This window comes from Cavia porcellus, unplaced genomic scaffold (assembly GCF_034190915.1).
Source record: "Cavia porcellus strain 051 isolate PalLab524CR breed Dunkin Hartley unplaced genomic scaffold, mCavPor4.1 scaffold_7, whole genome shotgun sequence".
Classification (NCBI taxonomy): domain Eukaryota; kingdom Metazoa; phylum Chordata; class Mammalia; order Rodentia; family Caviidae; genus Cavia; species Cavia porcellus.
In genome coordinates this window covers 94,516,992-94,535,804 of record NW_026947490.1, presented here as the reverse complement: position 1 = coordinate 94,535,804, position 18,813 = coordinate 94,516,992, and the positions used below count along the sequence as shown (strand labels likewise).

Here is an 18,813-nt window from a genome sequence, read left to right as displayed (position 1 = left end):
TGACTTTTGAACTTTAAAATTATAATTAAAGTATACTGGTAATGTAGCTCTGTGGTAGAGCCTTGGGTTTTATTGGACCCAAGAAAACGGAAATACTAAAACTATAATGTAATTTTCTTAAAATCTGTTAGTAAGGGAGCTTGTTGTTCCATATTGTTTTCTTTAGGTGAGCAAAAGAGACTCTGTTTTAGCTGTCTATTGGATGTATCATGGTTGTCAAACTACTATTTGCCACCTTTATATCAAATTCAATTTTAAGTTACTTGTCCTAACCCAGATTTTATTAATTCCTGGTACTAGTAAGTTTATTTACGTATATATTGCAGGTATGTATGTGGCACCAGGGTACTGAATCTAGAGCTCTTGTGCACTGAGCCTCCAACCCTGTCTTTTTACATTTATTTTAAGACAGGGTTGCTAAGTTGCACAGGCTGGGCCCAAACCCTTGAGCTTCCTTCCTTAGCCTCTCAGAGTGCTAATATTACAGGCACGTACCATCATGCTAAGTTAGTAAATTTATTTAAAAAGGACAGTTTATTAGATGGAATCAAGAATTAGTGAGTACTTTCCTGTTTTCAGTGAATTAATTTTGTGTGATCTGTAAATTTGGAAATTTTCTGATCTGTAAAAAAAACTCAGTATGGTTGAATTTGAGGCTCACTGTGGACTTACATGAAGGTTAATATATATTGAATTATACATATGTAAATTATATGTTTACCAATTTTAAAATATTTACTGGTTTTAATTTACCAAAAATAGTTATTTTTCCTATTTTAATAAAAGGTAAAATAATACTGTAATAGTGTGTTTTGTCTTTTTTCTGTTTTGGTCCTTTTGAGACAGTTTCACTATGCAGTTCAGGCTGGTCTTGAACTCGAAGTGATTCTCCTACCTCAGCCTCTTAGGTGCTGGAATTACAGGCGTGTGCCGCCATGCTCAGCCTTCTAGTGTGCTTTTAAAATAACACTAGTCTATAACTGTGGCTCTCCTTCTGATTTGACTGTTGCCAGTATTTTTATGCTGGGTAGATTTTTCCACCTGTTCAGTTTATTTACCTGTGGATGGCGTTGTATCCAGTTGACTTCCAACTTGGCGCTTTAACTGAGTTATAGCAGTTTTAATATGCTTGATGTTGGTCAGGGCAATGGAAAAGAAAGAAAATAAGTTCCTTCAATAACTCAATGTTAGTCATTGATATTTTATTTTTTTGTACCAGGGATTGAACTCATGGCCTCGTACTTACAGGGCAAGCGCTTATGCCGCTGAGCTAAATCCCTCGCCTGTAATTGATATTTTAAAAAAAATTTTTGTGGCACTTGGGTTTGCTTATGATTTGGAATGTTTTCATAGGGTACATTAAGGAATTAGGAATTAGCTGCCCATGAATAGAGCGAAAAGATGGGAAAGATAATTTGAATAGGTTTATTGAATCTTAGTATTCAAGTGCCACATACTGAATTATTTGAAGAATTACCAGTGTTCTTTCAGCATTTATTCAAGTGGTACGTTATAGTGCTCCTTAATTGTGGAATATTAACACTGAAAGACAGTTCAGTGTTAGAGATCAAAGACCGTGTCCTTCTGCCATACCCAGAATATGTCTACATACAGCAAGTCTAGTGCTAGATTTGTGGTATAGGGAATATTCTGATAGTACATGGTAGGAATATTTACTGGTTCATTGGGAAAGAGAGTGATGTGTTTGGTTTACAAAGTAGGTGGGATTTGAGTAAATGAGAGAAAAGCATATTAGCTTAGATAATGATAGTAATTAGAGCAAGGTATGATATGGGGCTACTTTTGCAAGAGTTTATGAGCGGAAGTATCATTAATCAGACTGCAAATATTGGTTGGATCAGATTATGGATTGGATGAAATTAGAATGGAGCTAGGCATGGTGGTATAGATCTATAATTCACTACTCAGGAGGCTGAGACAGGAAGATCACAAGTTTGAGGCAGTCTAGGGGTTGTATCTCAAAATAAAACATTTTTTTAAAAAGCTGGGAGTGTAGGTCAGTGGTAGAGTGTTTTGAGTGTCATATCTAGTACCAAGGGAAGGAGAAAAGAAATCCTAAAATTTAGAATGGGGAATAGGTTTGTGTAAAGATTTTTACACACTGCTTAAGTTTGGTTTTATTTCTCATCCAGACGATAGTACTTGGATTAGGACAGGTTAAATGTACTGAATGAGGCAGGTATAATTGTGAGAATGATCATTTGGACTTGGGCTGTTAATGATCACAGAGTTCTCTTTAGATAAGATTCTTCTGGATATAAAAGAAGGATGCAAGTACGGTATAGTTTTATTTTGATGTAGTTTATTACTTGTGTGTGAATCTTGAATTGGCTAGGTTTGTGATCCTTTTAAATAAATGATAAATCTGGATTTAGTTTTTGCATTCTAAAGAATGCTGATCACATGGTTTTATTTTGTTTATGATATTGGGCATCAAATCTGGGGCCCTCTAACCCTTTCTATTTTTCAAGATAGCATCTTGCCGCCTTGCCCAGGCAACCCTCCACCTTGTAATACTCCTGTCTGAACCTCCTGAATAGCTGGGATTCTGTGCTTGTGCCACCACACCTGCCTTGGTTTTTCTTTAAAAAAAAAAAAAAACCAAAAAAAACGAGGTCTCATGTTGCGTAGGCTACACCCAAGCTCCTGCACTCAAGCAATCCTCCTGCCTTATCTTCTGAGTTGGGGGAGCACTGGCTGTTTGCGCCTGTGCCTGGTTCAGTTTTGTATTTTCTGTTTTGAAGTGAATAATATTCATGCCACTTTTTTTTTTGTTTTATAGACTTTTTGTTTTGTGGTGGATTCATTTCTCCTTGCAAAGATCTGACTAATGCTGTTAATTTTACTTTTAGTTTGACCTTGGTTGAAGAAAAATTAGCCTATATGTACTGCTTTAACCATTGGAAGAATGACAGATGACAAAGATGTGCTTCGAGATGTGTGGTTTGGACGAATTCCAACTTGCTTTACTTTGTATCAGGATGAGATAACTGAAAGAGAAGCAGAACCATACTATGTAAGTATGTTGATAATGGCAAAAATGTCCATTTTTATAAATAAAGGCTCTTACCTAACGTTTTATATACCATTGCCGTGGAACCTCAGTTAGCGAACTCAGTTCTTTCTGCAGTTCTGCTCGCAAACCAAATTGGATGAGAACTAAAGCAAATTTCCCCATAGGATCACCATTGAACCAAATCATTGAATTTTATTTGGTTCTCATCCAACTGTGTTTGTGATAAGAATCATGACAAAAATCAAGCTTTTAAACTGAGGTACCACCGTAGTCTATACTTTGGTAAAAAATTAAAAAAGACAAGCAATTATAATGAAATAAAAATGACCTGTAGTCTTAGTAGAGTAGAAAATCACTATTGACATAATATGATGCCTCCTTGACTTTCTTTTTCTTATACATATGTGGAGTCAGGCTGCAGATGCAGCTCATCAGTAGAGTACATGCTTAGCCGTAGGTGGTAGGCCCTAGGTTCAATCTCCATCACCTATATATTTATATTTATTGTATGTGTGTGTAAGTATGCTAATAGAATCTTAAGTTATTAAAAGCTATGTGCTGTCTTTGAATGGGAAGCTATTTTAAAATAATAGGTTCAGATTGGATTGTTTATTTATGTAATTCCAAGCAAATATTCAATATTTCTGTAGTTAGTGAATTTATGAACACATCTGCACACATTCACATGTTCACTGAGTTAATTTATTGTTTTATACAAGCTAAAATATGCATATTTAACAATATATTGCCATTATAGATATAGCAAAACTGTAGAAAGTGTGCTTAGTTTTCCTGCACACACACATACTGTGGATGCTGCACATAGACTTACACATTTTAGCTAATGGATTATGTTTTAAAAACAAGTTTCAAATGTGTATCTTATGATCTTAGTGTGCTTTTTTCCTCCAAATGCCTGTGCAATTTACAGTTATGTATGTCGATCAGACATGACAAGGTCCTGCCTGTTTCATGAGTGGCCCCCAGTAGACAGTCATTCTCGGTTGCTCTTCTCCTTTTTCCTGTTTTTGGCTTAAGTGCACATACTGTTGTGTACGGGGGAAGAAGGTGGAGAAAAGGAAATACATGTACGTGATGGACTGTTGCTTCTGTTTCACTTGAGTAAAGCTTGCCCTTTACTTTCTCCTTCATCCAAGAGGCAGCATTGCTCCATAGTCTACGCTAGCTATGGCAAGTCAGACTGCTGAAGAAAGGATATAGCAATTGTGTTTTGTTTTTTTGGTCTATATCCTTATCATCTGTCATAGATGTGTAAGTGGCAGGTACTCAGTGCATGGAAACAAGTGTCCCCAGACTCATGTTGGGATTCTGTTTGAAATCATCTCTCTGGATTTTCTATTATAGAAATGATAATTGTAGGGAGGATGGAGATTTTTGTTGCTGGTACTGAAGTTATATACATATGAATAATTTTAACCTTGAAAATCTCAGTAAATTTATCTTCAGAAAAACTTTCTCATTAATAAAATGTGGTTATAGTTTTCTTTCAAACTAATTTTCGTTAGATATGTGGGTTTTTTTGTTGTTACTCTTTTCTAATATGTTGGAATACTTTTTATATTTTGTTTCCAAACAAGAATTGCTGACTTACTTGAAACTTTCAATTTGTACTGATTTTTTTATACACTTTTGTAGAGTACTGTATATGTTTGTAATAGGCCAAAATGTCAACATCTGAAAAATACATGTTTACGTTTAAGTCAGAATGTGATGTTTGACACATTTCTATACTTAAAAGTTCCACATGAAAATTCAGGATTTTTCTTTGTATGTATGTCTGTTTACATATGAAAAGACTTATGAGAACTAGAGTGTAAGTCATTTTCTCGCTGTTTGTGATGCAATTGAAAATGGCAAAAATGTTTGGCTAAGTATAAAAGAAAGGATTATTTTGTCTTTTAACTAACTTTTTTCTTAAATTCTTCCTAACATTTTACCTGAAAACATTCTTATGAAGTATGGTCAAGAAATACAGTGCAGTCCTCTAGCCTCAGCCTCCCAGAGTGCTGATATTACAAGCTTACACTGTCATGCCCGGCTGAGCCTGTATTGTAATTGAAAATTACTGGATGGAATAAAACACGAGATAAAGAAATAATATTATAAATACCTTTCCAGAAATATATGCATACCACTGTACAAAACCTGTATTCATTTTAGGAGTACTGTATTCCTGTCATAAATTGAGGAATAATAGATTGCATGGGTAGCAACAGTTTTTGCAAACATGGTTAATTCTTTCCATATTAAAAGAATTTAAAGAACATTGAAGATTTGCTAAGTGAAATAAACCAGGCACAAAAGTACAAGTATTGTATGGTTCCACTTTGATGAAGTACAAATACTTAGAGTAGGTGAATTCATAGACAGGAAATGGAATGGAGCTGGAGGACTGGGGAGTTAATTTATTCATTTTGTGTTTGTACTGGATATTGAACTCAAGGTTTTTCACTGAGCTGTGTCCCTGGTCTTTTTGTATTTTAATTTAATTTTTTTGGTACTGGGGAATGAACTCATGACCTTGCGCTTGCCTGGCAGGTGCTTATGCCACTGAGCCCTCTTTTTTTATTTTGAGACAGGGTCTCATTAGGCTTGGCTTGGCCTCTCTATCTTCCTGCTTCTGCTCCCAGGATGCTGGAGTTACAGGCATGTGCTGCTGCATCTGGCTTGGAAAATTATTTAATGGGTACCAAGTTTCTCTTGGGGATGATGAAAAAGTTTCGGGGATGGAGAGTGGTGATAGTTGTACAGCAGTGTGAATATAATTTCTGCCACTGAATTATGCACTTGAAAATGGTTATGCTACATGTACTTTAATATATTTCAGACACGTATGCATGTGTATATTTCTTTAGATAGGATCTTATTGTGTAGCTCAGACTGGCTTTGACTTGATCCTTCTGCTTTAGCCTTCCAAGTGCTACCATTATAGGCATATACTACCATACCTATCTTATTTTACCACATTTGAAAAAAAGAATTTTAAGCCAATGAAGTATACCTAAGAAAAACAGTGAATAATATAGTCTAGAGACAATAGCAAAATGATGTCATTTCACTTTTATTTTCATTTTTAGTTATGTAGTTATTTTCTGGGTAAAATTTTCCTGGTAAATAAATACACTGTATTTGCAGTACAGTCCTTCTTAAACTTTAAATTTATTTTTTAGTATTAACTGTGGATATTTCTGTTATTGATTACTGCCACTGGTTAATTTCAAACAAAAGATTCAAACTACATTTCATTGTGGGTTCTGCCTTAATGGGTATTTTTTTTAAAATTATCACTGTGGTTCTTTGCCATGATTAATCTTTGGCATAAAATTATTCAGAATATAATATGTGTTTTCTGTCAAGCAAACAACTATTTTGGGCAGTGGGAATGCAACATTGAACAGACAAAAATCCCTGACTCAGTGGTTATATATATATTTATATATATATAAATTTATTTAATTATATATATATATATTTTGTGTGTGTGTGGGGGGGGGGGTGGAACAATCTCATTATGTAGTTGAGGCTGGTTTTCAACTCACTGTGTAGCCCAGGCTGGCCTGGATCTTGCAACAATCCTCCTCCTTCAGCCTCCCGAGTGCTGGAATTATAGGTGTGCATCATCCTGCACCTGAATGTTCTAATAATATTCATTCTGTATTGCTAAGTAAATTTCACTTTGCAGTTATCATTTGTGAATTCTTTAGCAACTTTGCCTGAGTGTTAGTTGTAGAGTATAACACTTTGCAAAATCAGGAGCTAATATCCGTCCTCTTTATCTTTCTTTTTACTATCTGCATTGGTCATTTTAAATTGAAGTTCTGTATTTACTAATACGGACCTTATTAACCTAATATGTTTATTTTTAGAAAAGTTAATTGTGCAGTTTTGATTTCTTATAGACTTACGTGTTCATCTGTGTTGATTCTTTTTTGGTGTGATACTGGGGTTTGAACCCAGGGCCTTCACAGTGAGATACATCTCCAGTCTTTATTGTTACTATTTTAAAATTTTGAGAGTTTTGCTAGGTTCCAAGACTATTTCCAACTTGCAGTTCTCCTGCCTGTGCCCCTAAGAGTATTAGAATTATAAATGTGTACCACCATACCTGACTCTGTTTTGTCATTTCTGAAAGACTCCAATGACTCTTTTCCTGCCATTTGTATTGTAACATGATTTTGTGAAGTTACTAAGATCTCCATAAAAGAGAGATGATAATTCTACCTATTTAAAAATTTGTGCTTTTTGTTACACATATTAGTTTCATTCCCTTTCTTCACTAGTAAGCAAGACTTCTGCAGCAAAAGAGGAAAAACATCAAATTTCCCCTGTTTTGTGTTCATGTGATTTCATAAGTCATAACCAGTTTTGAAAAACTGTAGTTTTCTCTGGATCTTGTTACTGAGAAAAATACAGGCTTCTTCATAGTATTACAGGTGACGCTTTGTCCAGCTCAACATTCTTTCATAGACTTCCAAACATGGTGGGCCAGTTATGAGATTCTGATTGATGATAAACCAAGGTGTATATTAGAACTGAATTACTTATCTTCTCTGAAAAGCTTAATCAACTCGAGTGAATCATTTTAATTTTTAAGGTAAATTTGACAGAACTGTTAAGTATCCTAAACAGTATGACATCTAATTACAGTTTCATGTGAAGTGTCACAGAAAGAGTATAAATTTGCATCGGTGATCTTAGGCATATATACAATAAGCTACATTAAAAATGACCACATAGAACTGTGGGAGTAATAAAACCCAAAATGTGTAATTGTCATTGTACAAAAGAAAGGAAAAGAAAGTTCTCTAAAAGATATAACTGCATATATATTTAAGTGTATAAGATAGATAACCATATTACTGAGTTTTGTTGGATCATTGAATAAAACTGTTTGCAGTCTCATTGTTTGAAAGTCCCCTCTATATGCTTTAATTTTGTAACTTCAACAACTATTTCTAAGATGACAATATGTAATTAACTAGTGATTTCCTGTTTATTTTTTCTGAAATTCTGTATAACTTGTACCCTTTTTCTGTTTTTTTTTTCTTTTTTCTCCTTAAATAAAATTTAAAAAAAAATGACCACATAAGAAACATTCAAACATCTTAACAGTTAGCCTTTGGTTTTCTATATAAAAGCATTTCATTTTGTGTGGGATACTCAAAATAATGTAAAGAACGTGGCTGTTTTTCCTTAAGATTAAAAAGCCTATTTAGTATTTCTTTTGGAAGAAAAACGAGTAAATAAATACGGTTTTACAAATTTTCATTTCAGTTGCTTTTGCCAAGAGTAAGTTATTTGACGTTGGTAACTGACAAAGTGAAAAAGCACTTTCAGAAGGTTATGAGACAAGAAGACATTAGTGAGATGTGGTTTGAATATGAAGGCACACCACTGAAATGGTGAGTGAACTTTTCTGCTTTATTAAACATTAAGTGTATGCATAGCTTTAAGAAGGTATAGTCCCGGAAATAGTCATAAAAAGGTTCTATAAATAAAATTCACTTCAGAGGTAAAGTGAAGTAAACCATTATTAGTCTGTTGTGTTGAAAATATTTCTGCCTTCTATTTGGCTGTATGGATGACTCGACAGATTTACTTATTTTCAGCAAAGATTTCTTGTTTTTTTTTTTTTTTTTTTTGGTTTCTGAGATAAGATTTCACTATGCAGTTCAGGCTGGCCTTAGGCTCACCTTGTAACCCAGGCTGGTCTCGAACTTGCAGCAATCTTTCTGCTTCAGCCTCTCAAGTGCTGGGATTACAGGCATGCACCACCATAACTGGCTGATCCAGGAATAGATTTTTTATATTTTAAAACGTTTGATTATATGATTTTTTCACTTATATTTAAACTTTATATAAACAGATCATATGTGACAACTTCTAATTTTTGTTTTTATCTCCAGAATATTTATAGCAGAACTTTACATTCATATGATTAAAATGACATTTAAATTAATTGTTACTTTAGTTGACCACTGATACTTGGTTTAGAGCATTTAAAATACATTGATTTTGACCATTTCTTGGACATCAGGTTAGAGAGAGCATCTAGGGGAGCTGAGTTGGAGGGGAGTGGGAAGACTCGTTGGGAGCCTGTGGTTTTGAATCTCCACAATATCTAGCCCTGGATCTCGAGGTGCATCGTGATTCCTGCAGATTGGACTGTATTTATATGGGGAATCCTGGCAACAGTAGCAACAAGACTGAGCTGTAATGGGCTTTTGGCTATTATAGACCACTCCAAAGTGTGTGGCTTGCTGGAAACCCTCCTGGCCTTGCTTTTTGTTGGTTTTGAGGCTCCCTGAGATGCAACGGATGCTGTGCAGTGGTGATGAAGTCGAAATTGTGGCCCTCCTTCTTGTGGTCCTTGTCCTCGCCATCATAGCTGTAGGAGCCCTCCACTTCACGGCAGATCTCCATGGAGAAGTTTCTGTTACAGCCAGAGCAGATCTCTTTGTAGAGACCAGAGAGAAGAGAAATCACTGTCTAGGGAGAGAAATTACAAGCTGTCTCAGTCTTTCTGTAGGTTTTGCAGTCAAATGAAAGGAAACAGAAGACCAATTTGCAAGAGAACTGGTATACAGGAATTAACTTCATTTGACCAGAGTATGTACATAAAATTCAAGTTTTGTTTGAGACTTCATAAGCTGACTTTGTGTCTGAGAACAGTGACACACAGCAATGTAATTCTCTATGTTTGAGATGGGTCATTTGAGGCATATAACACAAAGAATTGTCACTTTACAATGTTACTGTAAGCAAATTAAATTTGCTTTGAACTTAGGCTTGCACAGACTGAAAATAAACCCCTAAATTATGCCTAACACTTAAATAGATAGAGAGGTTGATTTTTTTTTCTTTCATTTTTGTGGTACTTGGGAATTGAACCCAAGGCTTCAGGCATATTTAGGCAAATGCTCTCCTACAGAGCTATGTCCTTTGTCCTTTTTATTTTACTTTAAGACATCGTCTCAATAAGTTGCCCCAGCTGACCTTGAACTAGTGAGCCTCTTCCTCAGCCTCTGAGTAGGCAATCATAGGTTTGCACCACTATTTGTGGCCTAATTTCCTCTTAATGTGAAAAATAATTTTGATATTATATCATTTTTAAGAAAGATTTTGAAAACAAATCCTAAATTTGGGCTTATCTACATATACATGATTTTTTTGTCCTTTATTACTGGAAGTTTTATTCAGTGTGTGTCCAAAAATATTTAATGAAATGAGAGAAATTATACTGAGAAGGGTATGAAAAATGTAACTTATCTGTACTTGATGAGATCTTAAAAGTAGACTTGATATTGGCTTAAAAATGTACAGATAAGTATTTTATTTTGAGTTATGGTTAAGTCTCATCTGTTGAGGTGGTTTTGGGAAGGAATAATAAATTGTCTTATAACATTGTTAAGTGAATATGTAACAGTGAACTTCATGATCATATATGAGACTCATTGTAGCTCTTGGATACTCATAGACCTCCGGTAGTAAAGGTAAAGCAGTATTCTGTTTCTTTTTGTTTCAGAAGAATTGGAGGTTTTAGAACGGAAAGGTGGTTTTAAAAATGTATAAAAGGAACAATGATCAGGAGAGTAGAGGGAAAGGCAGGAAGGGGAAGGAAGGATTGTGGGTGAGTAGCAGTAGTCTCTTTCTGTATCTATAGTACTTGACAGTTCTATCTGTATTATAGTTAGATTTTTAAATTGTTATACTTTATATGTATTATAGATAATAAGAATTTGTGTGACTAACAGTGTTTTTTTCATTTTATCATTCCAAAGCAGTATTTCTTAACAGAGTCATTGTTGACAGTTTTTAATTGGATGAGTCTTTGTTGCGATAGAGGCTGTGCTTTACACTGCAGGGTGTTTAACTGCTGCCCTTGTCTCTGCCCACAAGTTACCTGTACTCTTCCTGTGTTATTATACAAATTGTTGCCAGATTTTCCAAGGCAGGGCAAAAACTGTCCCAATTGAGAAACTTTGGAAGTATTGGGAAACTTTAGTTTATCTGAAAAACAAGTGATTACTAAGTCAGTGTCTTTATGATCTATACACAAAGGTTTTGAATTTGTAATTTTTTTTTTTTTTTTGAGCAGGGTGTTGCTATGTAGTTGAGACTGATCTTGAACTCACAAAGTAGCTAAGGCTGGCCTTGAACGTGCAGTGAACCTCCTGTCTCAACATCCCAAATGCTGGGATTGCAGGTGTGTGCTATCCCGTGCCTGGCCTTGAATTTGTAATTTAAAGGTGGAGGTGCAGGCTTGTGGGAATAAAAGTCCTGGCTGAAATAATTCTACTGAAAATTTTTATCAAACATTTAAAGAGGAATTAACACCATTTTTGTTGTCTTTTCTAGAAAATTCAAGAGGACAGAATACTTCCCAAATAATTTTTAAGGTCATTATTATACTAGTACCAAGTTAGTATAAGTAAAATTAAAAAACGATGTCTCATGAATGTGATATACAAAAATCTGTAATAAGATATTGATAAATTGAGTTCAGTAGTGAATAAAATTAACTACATACTATGACCTAATAGGTTTTATTAAAGGTATTTAAGACCTCAGGAATCGTGAATGTAGGAGCCTACTTGCCGTGGTGTGCACCTAGAATCCAGCTATTTAGGAGGTGAAAGCAATAGGATGGCAAATTTGAGGCCAGCCCGCACAACCTAATAAGACTGTTGTAAAGTAAAAAATTTAAAAAGGACCTGGGTATGTATAGCTCAATGGTAGTACACTGAATCTCTACCACTGTAAAACAAAAACATAAAAAGAATTATAGCAAAAAGATCAAAAGCGTCCCTTATCCAAACATCTGAAATGCTCCAATGTCTGTTATTTTTTGAAAATCAACATAAGGGGAAAGTCTGTCCTGGCCTTGTATGGTGGTAGCAGTAGAAATGCAGGTGCAGTGGGGCTGGACTGTCACTTAGTGGCGGAGCTTGGGCTTAGTGTGCAAGATGGATTCCATCCCAGCACCACACATACCCATAAGGCAGCTCGCTAAAAACAGTAGATAGAGTTACTCCCATGCTAAGGTGAGGTGTGAATGAAATGTAAATGAACTTTGTGTTGGACTTGGATCCCACCTCCAAGATATTTCCTAATGTATAATGCAAATATTCTAAAATTCACTCTGAAACACTTTGGGTCTCAGGCTTTTCAGAAAAAGGGTGTTTGGCCTATAATTCATATGCAGCCTATAGTTGATTCATTAAAAACTGTTGACCAAATTCAACACATAGTAAGATTTCTTGTGCCAGGGATTGTAGCTCAGCAACACAGTGCCTGTCTGACAAGTGTGAAGCCCTGAGTTCAATTCTCGGTACCCACAACTAAAATCAAAATAGAAATTCTCCGCAAATATACTCTTGCATTCCTCCTTTCCTTCTCTTATTTGTAATTTATAACTTAAGTACCAACTCATTCTTGATTCCTTTAGCCAAAAACGACCATTTCTACTTTTTTGTCACCTCAATACTGTGCACACTTCCTGTGTATTTGTCATATTGCTACTGTGTAGCGTAGTGGTTAAAGATGCTAACTCTGGAGCCAGGAACCAAGATTTCAGACCACAGTTTCATCCTTTAATAGCTGTGTAACCTTGGTCCGTTTATTTGACCCTTTTTTTTAAAATCAGTTTTTCTGTCAGTAAAACATGATAGTGGCTTGTAGTTCCATCAGTTCCTTTTAAGGATTAAATGAGTTAATAAGAATGTTGATCTAACTCAAAAGTAGAATTTCTTACTTTAGGCTTATTTGGTCTGTCAGCAGAGGGTGCTCTTAACATATTTTAAGGGGTAAAGTTTGTTGTTACAAAATACAAGTGTTCATAATTGGTATTTACTCATAATTGTTTTGAAAGAACTGTTCTTTGATATTTCTCAAAGGTACTTTGTTAATAATCCCTTATAATGGTTTAGATTTTAAACATTCAGGGAAAATTGTAGAAAAAGTTTCCCTTTTTGTGAACTATAATACAAGTGTCCCTAATGAGAAATTTTCCCTTATGTAAATTATTTTTAGGCCGTATTGTGAAAGGAGGAGGCAAAACTGCTTTTTTGAATTGAAAGTAAAATGTAGACGTGGCTGTGAAATACTCTGCAACTGTTTGTGCCACATACAGAGTAAGACACATTGATTGTAATCTTTAAAGTGAATTTGCAATTCATTCAATAAAACATAATCCTGTTTCCCATAATTCACTAATGCAGTAACATTTATTTTAGTGAAATGGACTAAAGCAATGGTTCTAGTATTGGAATTATCTTTTTAATGCTGATTTTAGAAGACCAGCTATCTATCTGAAAGCAGGTCTTTAGAACAAATTCTCTTCTGTGTAAAAGCATATTCATTATTGCAAATTGGTATCTATGTATATATTAGCAATCTGAATGGATAACTAAAAGAAGCATGATGTATACACATTGACAGCTGAATCTCAGACTAGAGCAGTGTGAAGGGAAAAAAAATGTGAAAATCAATTTAACACTTCTGATGCAGTGACTCTCCCCTTCCCCCTTTCTGTGGAGCAATCAATAGATCTTTTTATTAGTGCATGTTTGGAGTACATAATGATTGTTTACATCTCAAGAAGCTGGTATATGCATATAAAACTAGACTAAGCTGACTGTTAGCTGGCTAGGTTCTCTTTTGGGATACATACCAGGTTCTAATCCTTACCATTTTCTTTTCTATTTAATTTAGTTTATATGTTAGGAGTAGCAACATAACAGCTAAATGGCTACATTATGGTTTATTTACAGTTACGGCTTATGTGGTTTTTGTGTTGTGGGTTAGGAGCCTTATAGCAAAATTATATTTCAGAGAGTTGTGCAAATTAGTATTTTCTGAATCCTTGATATAAATCATAGTGTTGGAGAAATTCATTATCTTTGATTTGCATTTTTCTTTCATAGAGTTTCATGAATCTTAATAGATCCGCCGGAAATAGTCAAGGAAATAACTAATTCAGATAGTATCTTTCAATATAACACTTTTTTTCTGGTGCTTGAATTCAAATCCTTGTATGTGTTAGGTAAGCACTATACCATTCAGCTATATCTTCAGTTGGAAGGTATCTTTGTTCAAAGTTAATATCCTTAGGGTATGGTAATCATTCAAACGTAGACATCTATATTTAGCCAAGTGTAAATAAACTTTTAGGAACCATATTTAACTTTCTATCAATCCTTCATGTACTAGGTTAAAAAAATTTTGCTTTCAGAGATGAGTGAATATACACATATGTATGTTATTTTGTAAATAATTTAGGGAAGTTAGAATAAGGGAATAGTATATGCTGATGCTATTAGAAATTTTAATTTGCACTTAAATGAAGAAAATTCAATTTTTTCTTATTTTTCTGTTTTTTTTTTTTTTACTTTTTGAGACAGAGTCTCACTATGCAGTTCAGACTGGCCTTGAGTTCACTTTGGAGCTCAGGATGGTCTCAAACTCACAATGGACCTTCTGCCTCAGCCTCCCAAGTGATGGGCTTACAGGCGTGCACCACAATGCCCAGCTAATTTTTCTGATTTTCAAGGGACCAGAAATGGACAATATCTTATGAATATAGTTAACAGTTCATTAGTTGTCAGTAGTTTTCTTTTTGTACTTAGCAGCAAGAAGGAAAGAAAAGGGAAAAATATTTTTTGGTAGTGTTGGGGATCAAACCAAGGGTCTTGCACATGCTAGGCAAGTATTCCAAGAATTTTAAAATCCCAAAAATTTTAAAAATCTTTCAAAAGCACATAATTGTGTTATAAATGTTTTCTTTATTATATTAATAAACACCAATTAGAATAGTCTGTTCAGTACTTTTTTTCTACTTCTGTACTGTCAGATTCCTTCCAATTATCTTTGTGTGTAAATATAGTGTAAATATTAATCTATTAGATAATTATAGAGCACAAATGGCATACATAAATGAGGAATATTGCCATAAATCCTTTTAGTAAGGTGGAATGGTCCAGATTCTTGTAATAAAATGTTATGTAATGAAATCTATCCTGTTGAATGACTAAATTGATAATGCTGTATATTTGTTTTGTCCTTAGAAATATGTTGTTCATCTGTTCATATCCTTTACATAGGATATGTGAAGACTCATGAGATTTCAGTTAAACCATCAATTTCACCATAGTCATTAAAGTTCAGAGTATTGCTGTCTCTCTTTTTATGTGTTTCCTGATTTGTCTAATAATTGCAAAATAGCTTCCTTTGTCAATTTTCTTCTCTTGACTTACAGGGAGAAAATGAGAAATTTAAAGGTTCTTTTTGTCTGTGTTAATGGTATGTAAAACTAGATTCCAAAGATGGTGTCTACATTTTTACTTTACACTTTCTTCAAAAATGATGTAATACTTTTGGCAACAAGATAATAAAAGAAGGGTGCATTATTGTATCATCCTTTAGGTATCTCATTCATTCAGATTCTTAATATTTTATCCTTTTTCATTACAATTAAGAATAACCACTGAGTAATGATAATATTCATGGGATGATGAAAGAGCAAAGTGTTTCAAGAGATCACTAAGATATAATAGTAAATCCTAGATTTATGAAAGAGCCTAGAAGTTGGGTATGACAGTGTGTGCCTGTAGTTCCAGCATTTGGAAGGCTGAGGCAGAAAGACTGCCATGAGTTCAAGGCCAGCCTGAGCTACAAACTGACCTTGTCTTGAAAAAAAGAAAGAGAGAAAAAGAAAGAAAGGGATTGTACAGTGGTGGTGAACCTATGGCATAGTGTCATAGTGGGCTGTTTAAATCATTGAAAGCTCTGATATGTTCTCTGTAGCAGATACAGATGGCAATCACTAAGGCAGTAAGATTTATTTTCTAGAGTTAGTTTTCTGCTGTCTTTGGAAGGCCACTAAGAAGGGATAAAAAATTAAGATGCATTGATCCTTAGACTATTTAAAACTACTTTAAAAAGGAACTTAGAACTTAAAATTTGGTCCACTGGATCTTTTTGTATACAATGAATTAAGTATTCTGTGACTCTTTATTGATTTATACCTCTAACGGCTGTTATCTACTTTGTTCAATAGTCAGTGCACTTGCATTGTTTCTTTTTCTAATAAGGTAAAAATAATAGTCTTTAAAACTTTTTAAATTTTTATTGGTGCATGTTTGAGGTATATAATGGTTACATTCATTCATTGTAGTTGGCACATTAATGAGTCTTTTGTTGAACTTGTATTCTCATCCAAATATTTATTTTTTCTAAGATTGAATGTTTAAAAGATAAGTTTGATTTCATTTAACAAGCTTTAAACTTTATTTATTTAGTATTACAGTGCTGGGAATAGCACCTAGGGCCTTGTGGATGTTAGGTAAGCCCTCTGCCACTGAGATGTATCTGCTAGGATTGCCACCCCCCGCCCCATTTAACTTAAAAATTGCACTTGTGAATGACAGGGAATGCACGAAATCATGGATTTCCAGTCGTTTTATGTTATTTCAGGTAAATCTTAACGTGATAGATCACACATGTAGTAATTTACTTGAAGCTGTTTTTAAAGTGCCATTGAGAACTTGGAAAGTCATATTTTCATTTTTGAAAATTTTGTCTATTATGATTGCCAGATCTAATTTTAATTAGATATTGATTCTTATCTGGTTGTGGATACCTAAGAGACCTTCTGAAACAGTAGGTTAACGATGTAAGAGGATTTGCATTGTAGAACTACAATGCAGTTTTTTGTTTGTATTTTATTTGCAGTCACAGAAATTATTGAACACAGCCACATGCATGCTAGGCAAGAGTTTTACCACTGCCCTACTTCCCTGGCCCTTGTACAATCTTAACAGTAATTAGATACAATTTATAACTTAAATATAATGTAATACCTTTGGCATTCTCATTGTAGACTGGAGTCAGAATTTTTCCTAGTTTCAAAATTTTTCTAGTTATGAAAATTTCCAGTTATGAAGGATTAGTGTTAGATGCCGAGTTTTAAAGGAGTAGTTTAGTGTTGTTACTGAAATGAAACTACAAAGAGAAATATAGCCTGTGAAAATAAAAAGTATCTGATTTAATTTTACCAACAGTGCATTTATCCTAAATTTATTTGAAGTAAAATGCATGATCATTAGTTAATGTGAGCAAACAAACACGAATTAGCTCGCCCCTCCCTTCTTTCCTTTTAATGTTTCCTCCTCCTTCCCTGTTACCTTACTCCTTCCCTCTTGACTTCTGTCCTAGGGATCGAATCCAGGGCCTCATATGTGCTAGGTGATCTTTCTACCACTGAGCTATACTGCTAGTCCCACTAGCTAATAGGTGAGTCTAGGTAGAATTACTCATTTTGAGAGAAATTATATATTTTTAAATTTGATAGCTTTGTAATCCAGAAGCAACAAATACATTATACAGCAGAAACTAGAGTATATATATAGACCTCTTTTTTTTGTTGGGATCATTATTTAATTCTGATACACTAAGCTAGCTCACTTTAGATTCTTTTAACAAGTTTAAAAATTATTTGTTAATTGAAATTTGTAAAGTTTATGTTTTTCACATTTGTCTATAGTTGAATGATGTGATTCATTATATTAGGAAACATTTATTTATTTTCCTTTTAAGACACGATCTTACTATGCAGTTGAAACTGGTCTTGAACTAGTAACCCTGGTTGGCTTCGAACTCACAGTAATCCTCCTGCTTCAAACTTAGAGTGCTGGGATTATAGGCATGTGCCACCATGCCTGGCACACTCTTAAGAAATCAAAAACTATTCTTTTTAAATTTTAAAAATTTATTTATTTTATGGTACTGGAGATTGAACCCGAGGCCTTCACACTACATCTTTGACCCTTTTCTCTTGCTAAGTTGCCCTGTCTGGGGTGAAATTGTGGTGATCCTCCTTTAGCCTCCTGGAATTGCATGCGTATGCCACCATGCCTATCTTACTGTTATTTTTTTTTTTTAAAATTAGGTTTTAGAAGAATGTTCAGTGTTTGGGGAAATGTTGACATTCTATGTGAAAAGCAGGTTATACTACAAGTTGTAAAAGGTATTTCAAGCCTAAATTTAGTTAGATATGTGTGCATAGGTAAAGGATAGGAAACAAAATAGATGATTTGCATATTTGCATTTTTTCCCTCTAATATTGGGATTGAATCATCTAGCCTCTCTTACGTCCTAGACATGCACTTTTGTATGCTTTTAGTTATTTAACTTAGTTCTTTAATTTTCTAAAATTTAAGTTTTTTTTTTTTTCCCTCCTTCCCCCACCAATTTAAGTTTTTTTTAATTAATAACTGAAAACAATTGCCCACTCTGAACACTGGAATGAGAATTTGATACTATAGTATTGTAACAGTTCATACAAATGCCTGCTTGTAATCTGTTTGTGTACATTGAGGTCTCTGTAGGAAATCACTGGGTAGATGAAAACCACCTGGTATCTAGAAAGTGTATTACTCCAGGAGTTGAATTATATAAAATGTCTAGTTGCCAATGAACCCCATAACATTTGATGTTAAAACATATGCTTGAAGTTTGTTTTGGAGTTGTAGTAGTTTATTATTTTATATATTACTTCTTATATATTTTCTCACTTAAAATAATACTCTTTTATTTTTAGGCATTATCCAATTGGTTTGTTATTTGATCTGCTTGCATCAAGTTCAGCTCTTCCATGGAACATCATAGTACATTTTAAGGTATAGTTTAAGTACCACTTGGGGTTTATCCTATATGTGATACATAATAGAGTAAGGTTTTTTTTTTAAAGAGTGAAA

The 18,813-nt window shown here is 34.2% G+C and overlaps 1 protein-coding gene across 3 annotated transcripts in view; it reads left to right on the top strand.

Annotated features, from left to right (window-relative positions):
- Window positions 1–18,813, top strand: part of Atg5 (autophagy related 5) — a 113,843-nt gene that overhangs the window by 9,162 nt on the left and 85,868 nt on the right. Inside the window, exons 2-4 of one of the 3 annotated variants that reach the window (XM_003466029.5) lie at window positions 2,874–3,037; window positions 8,333–8,460; window positions 18,657–18,735. In XM_003466029.5, the coding sequence (XP_003466077.1) occupies window positions 2,930–3,037; window positions 8,333–8,460; window positions 18,657–18,735 (315 nt within the window). In that variant the 5' untranslated portion in view covers window positions 2,874–2,929. Of the gene's footprint in view, window positions 1–2,873; window positions 3,038–8,332; window positions 8,461–10,583; window positions 10,689–18,656; window positions 18,736–18,813 lie in introns of those variants that run through there. The other 2 variants (XM_063253950.1, XM_023563452.2) reach the window with 2 other exon arrangements.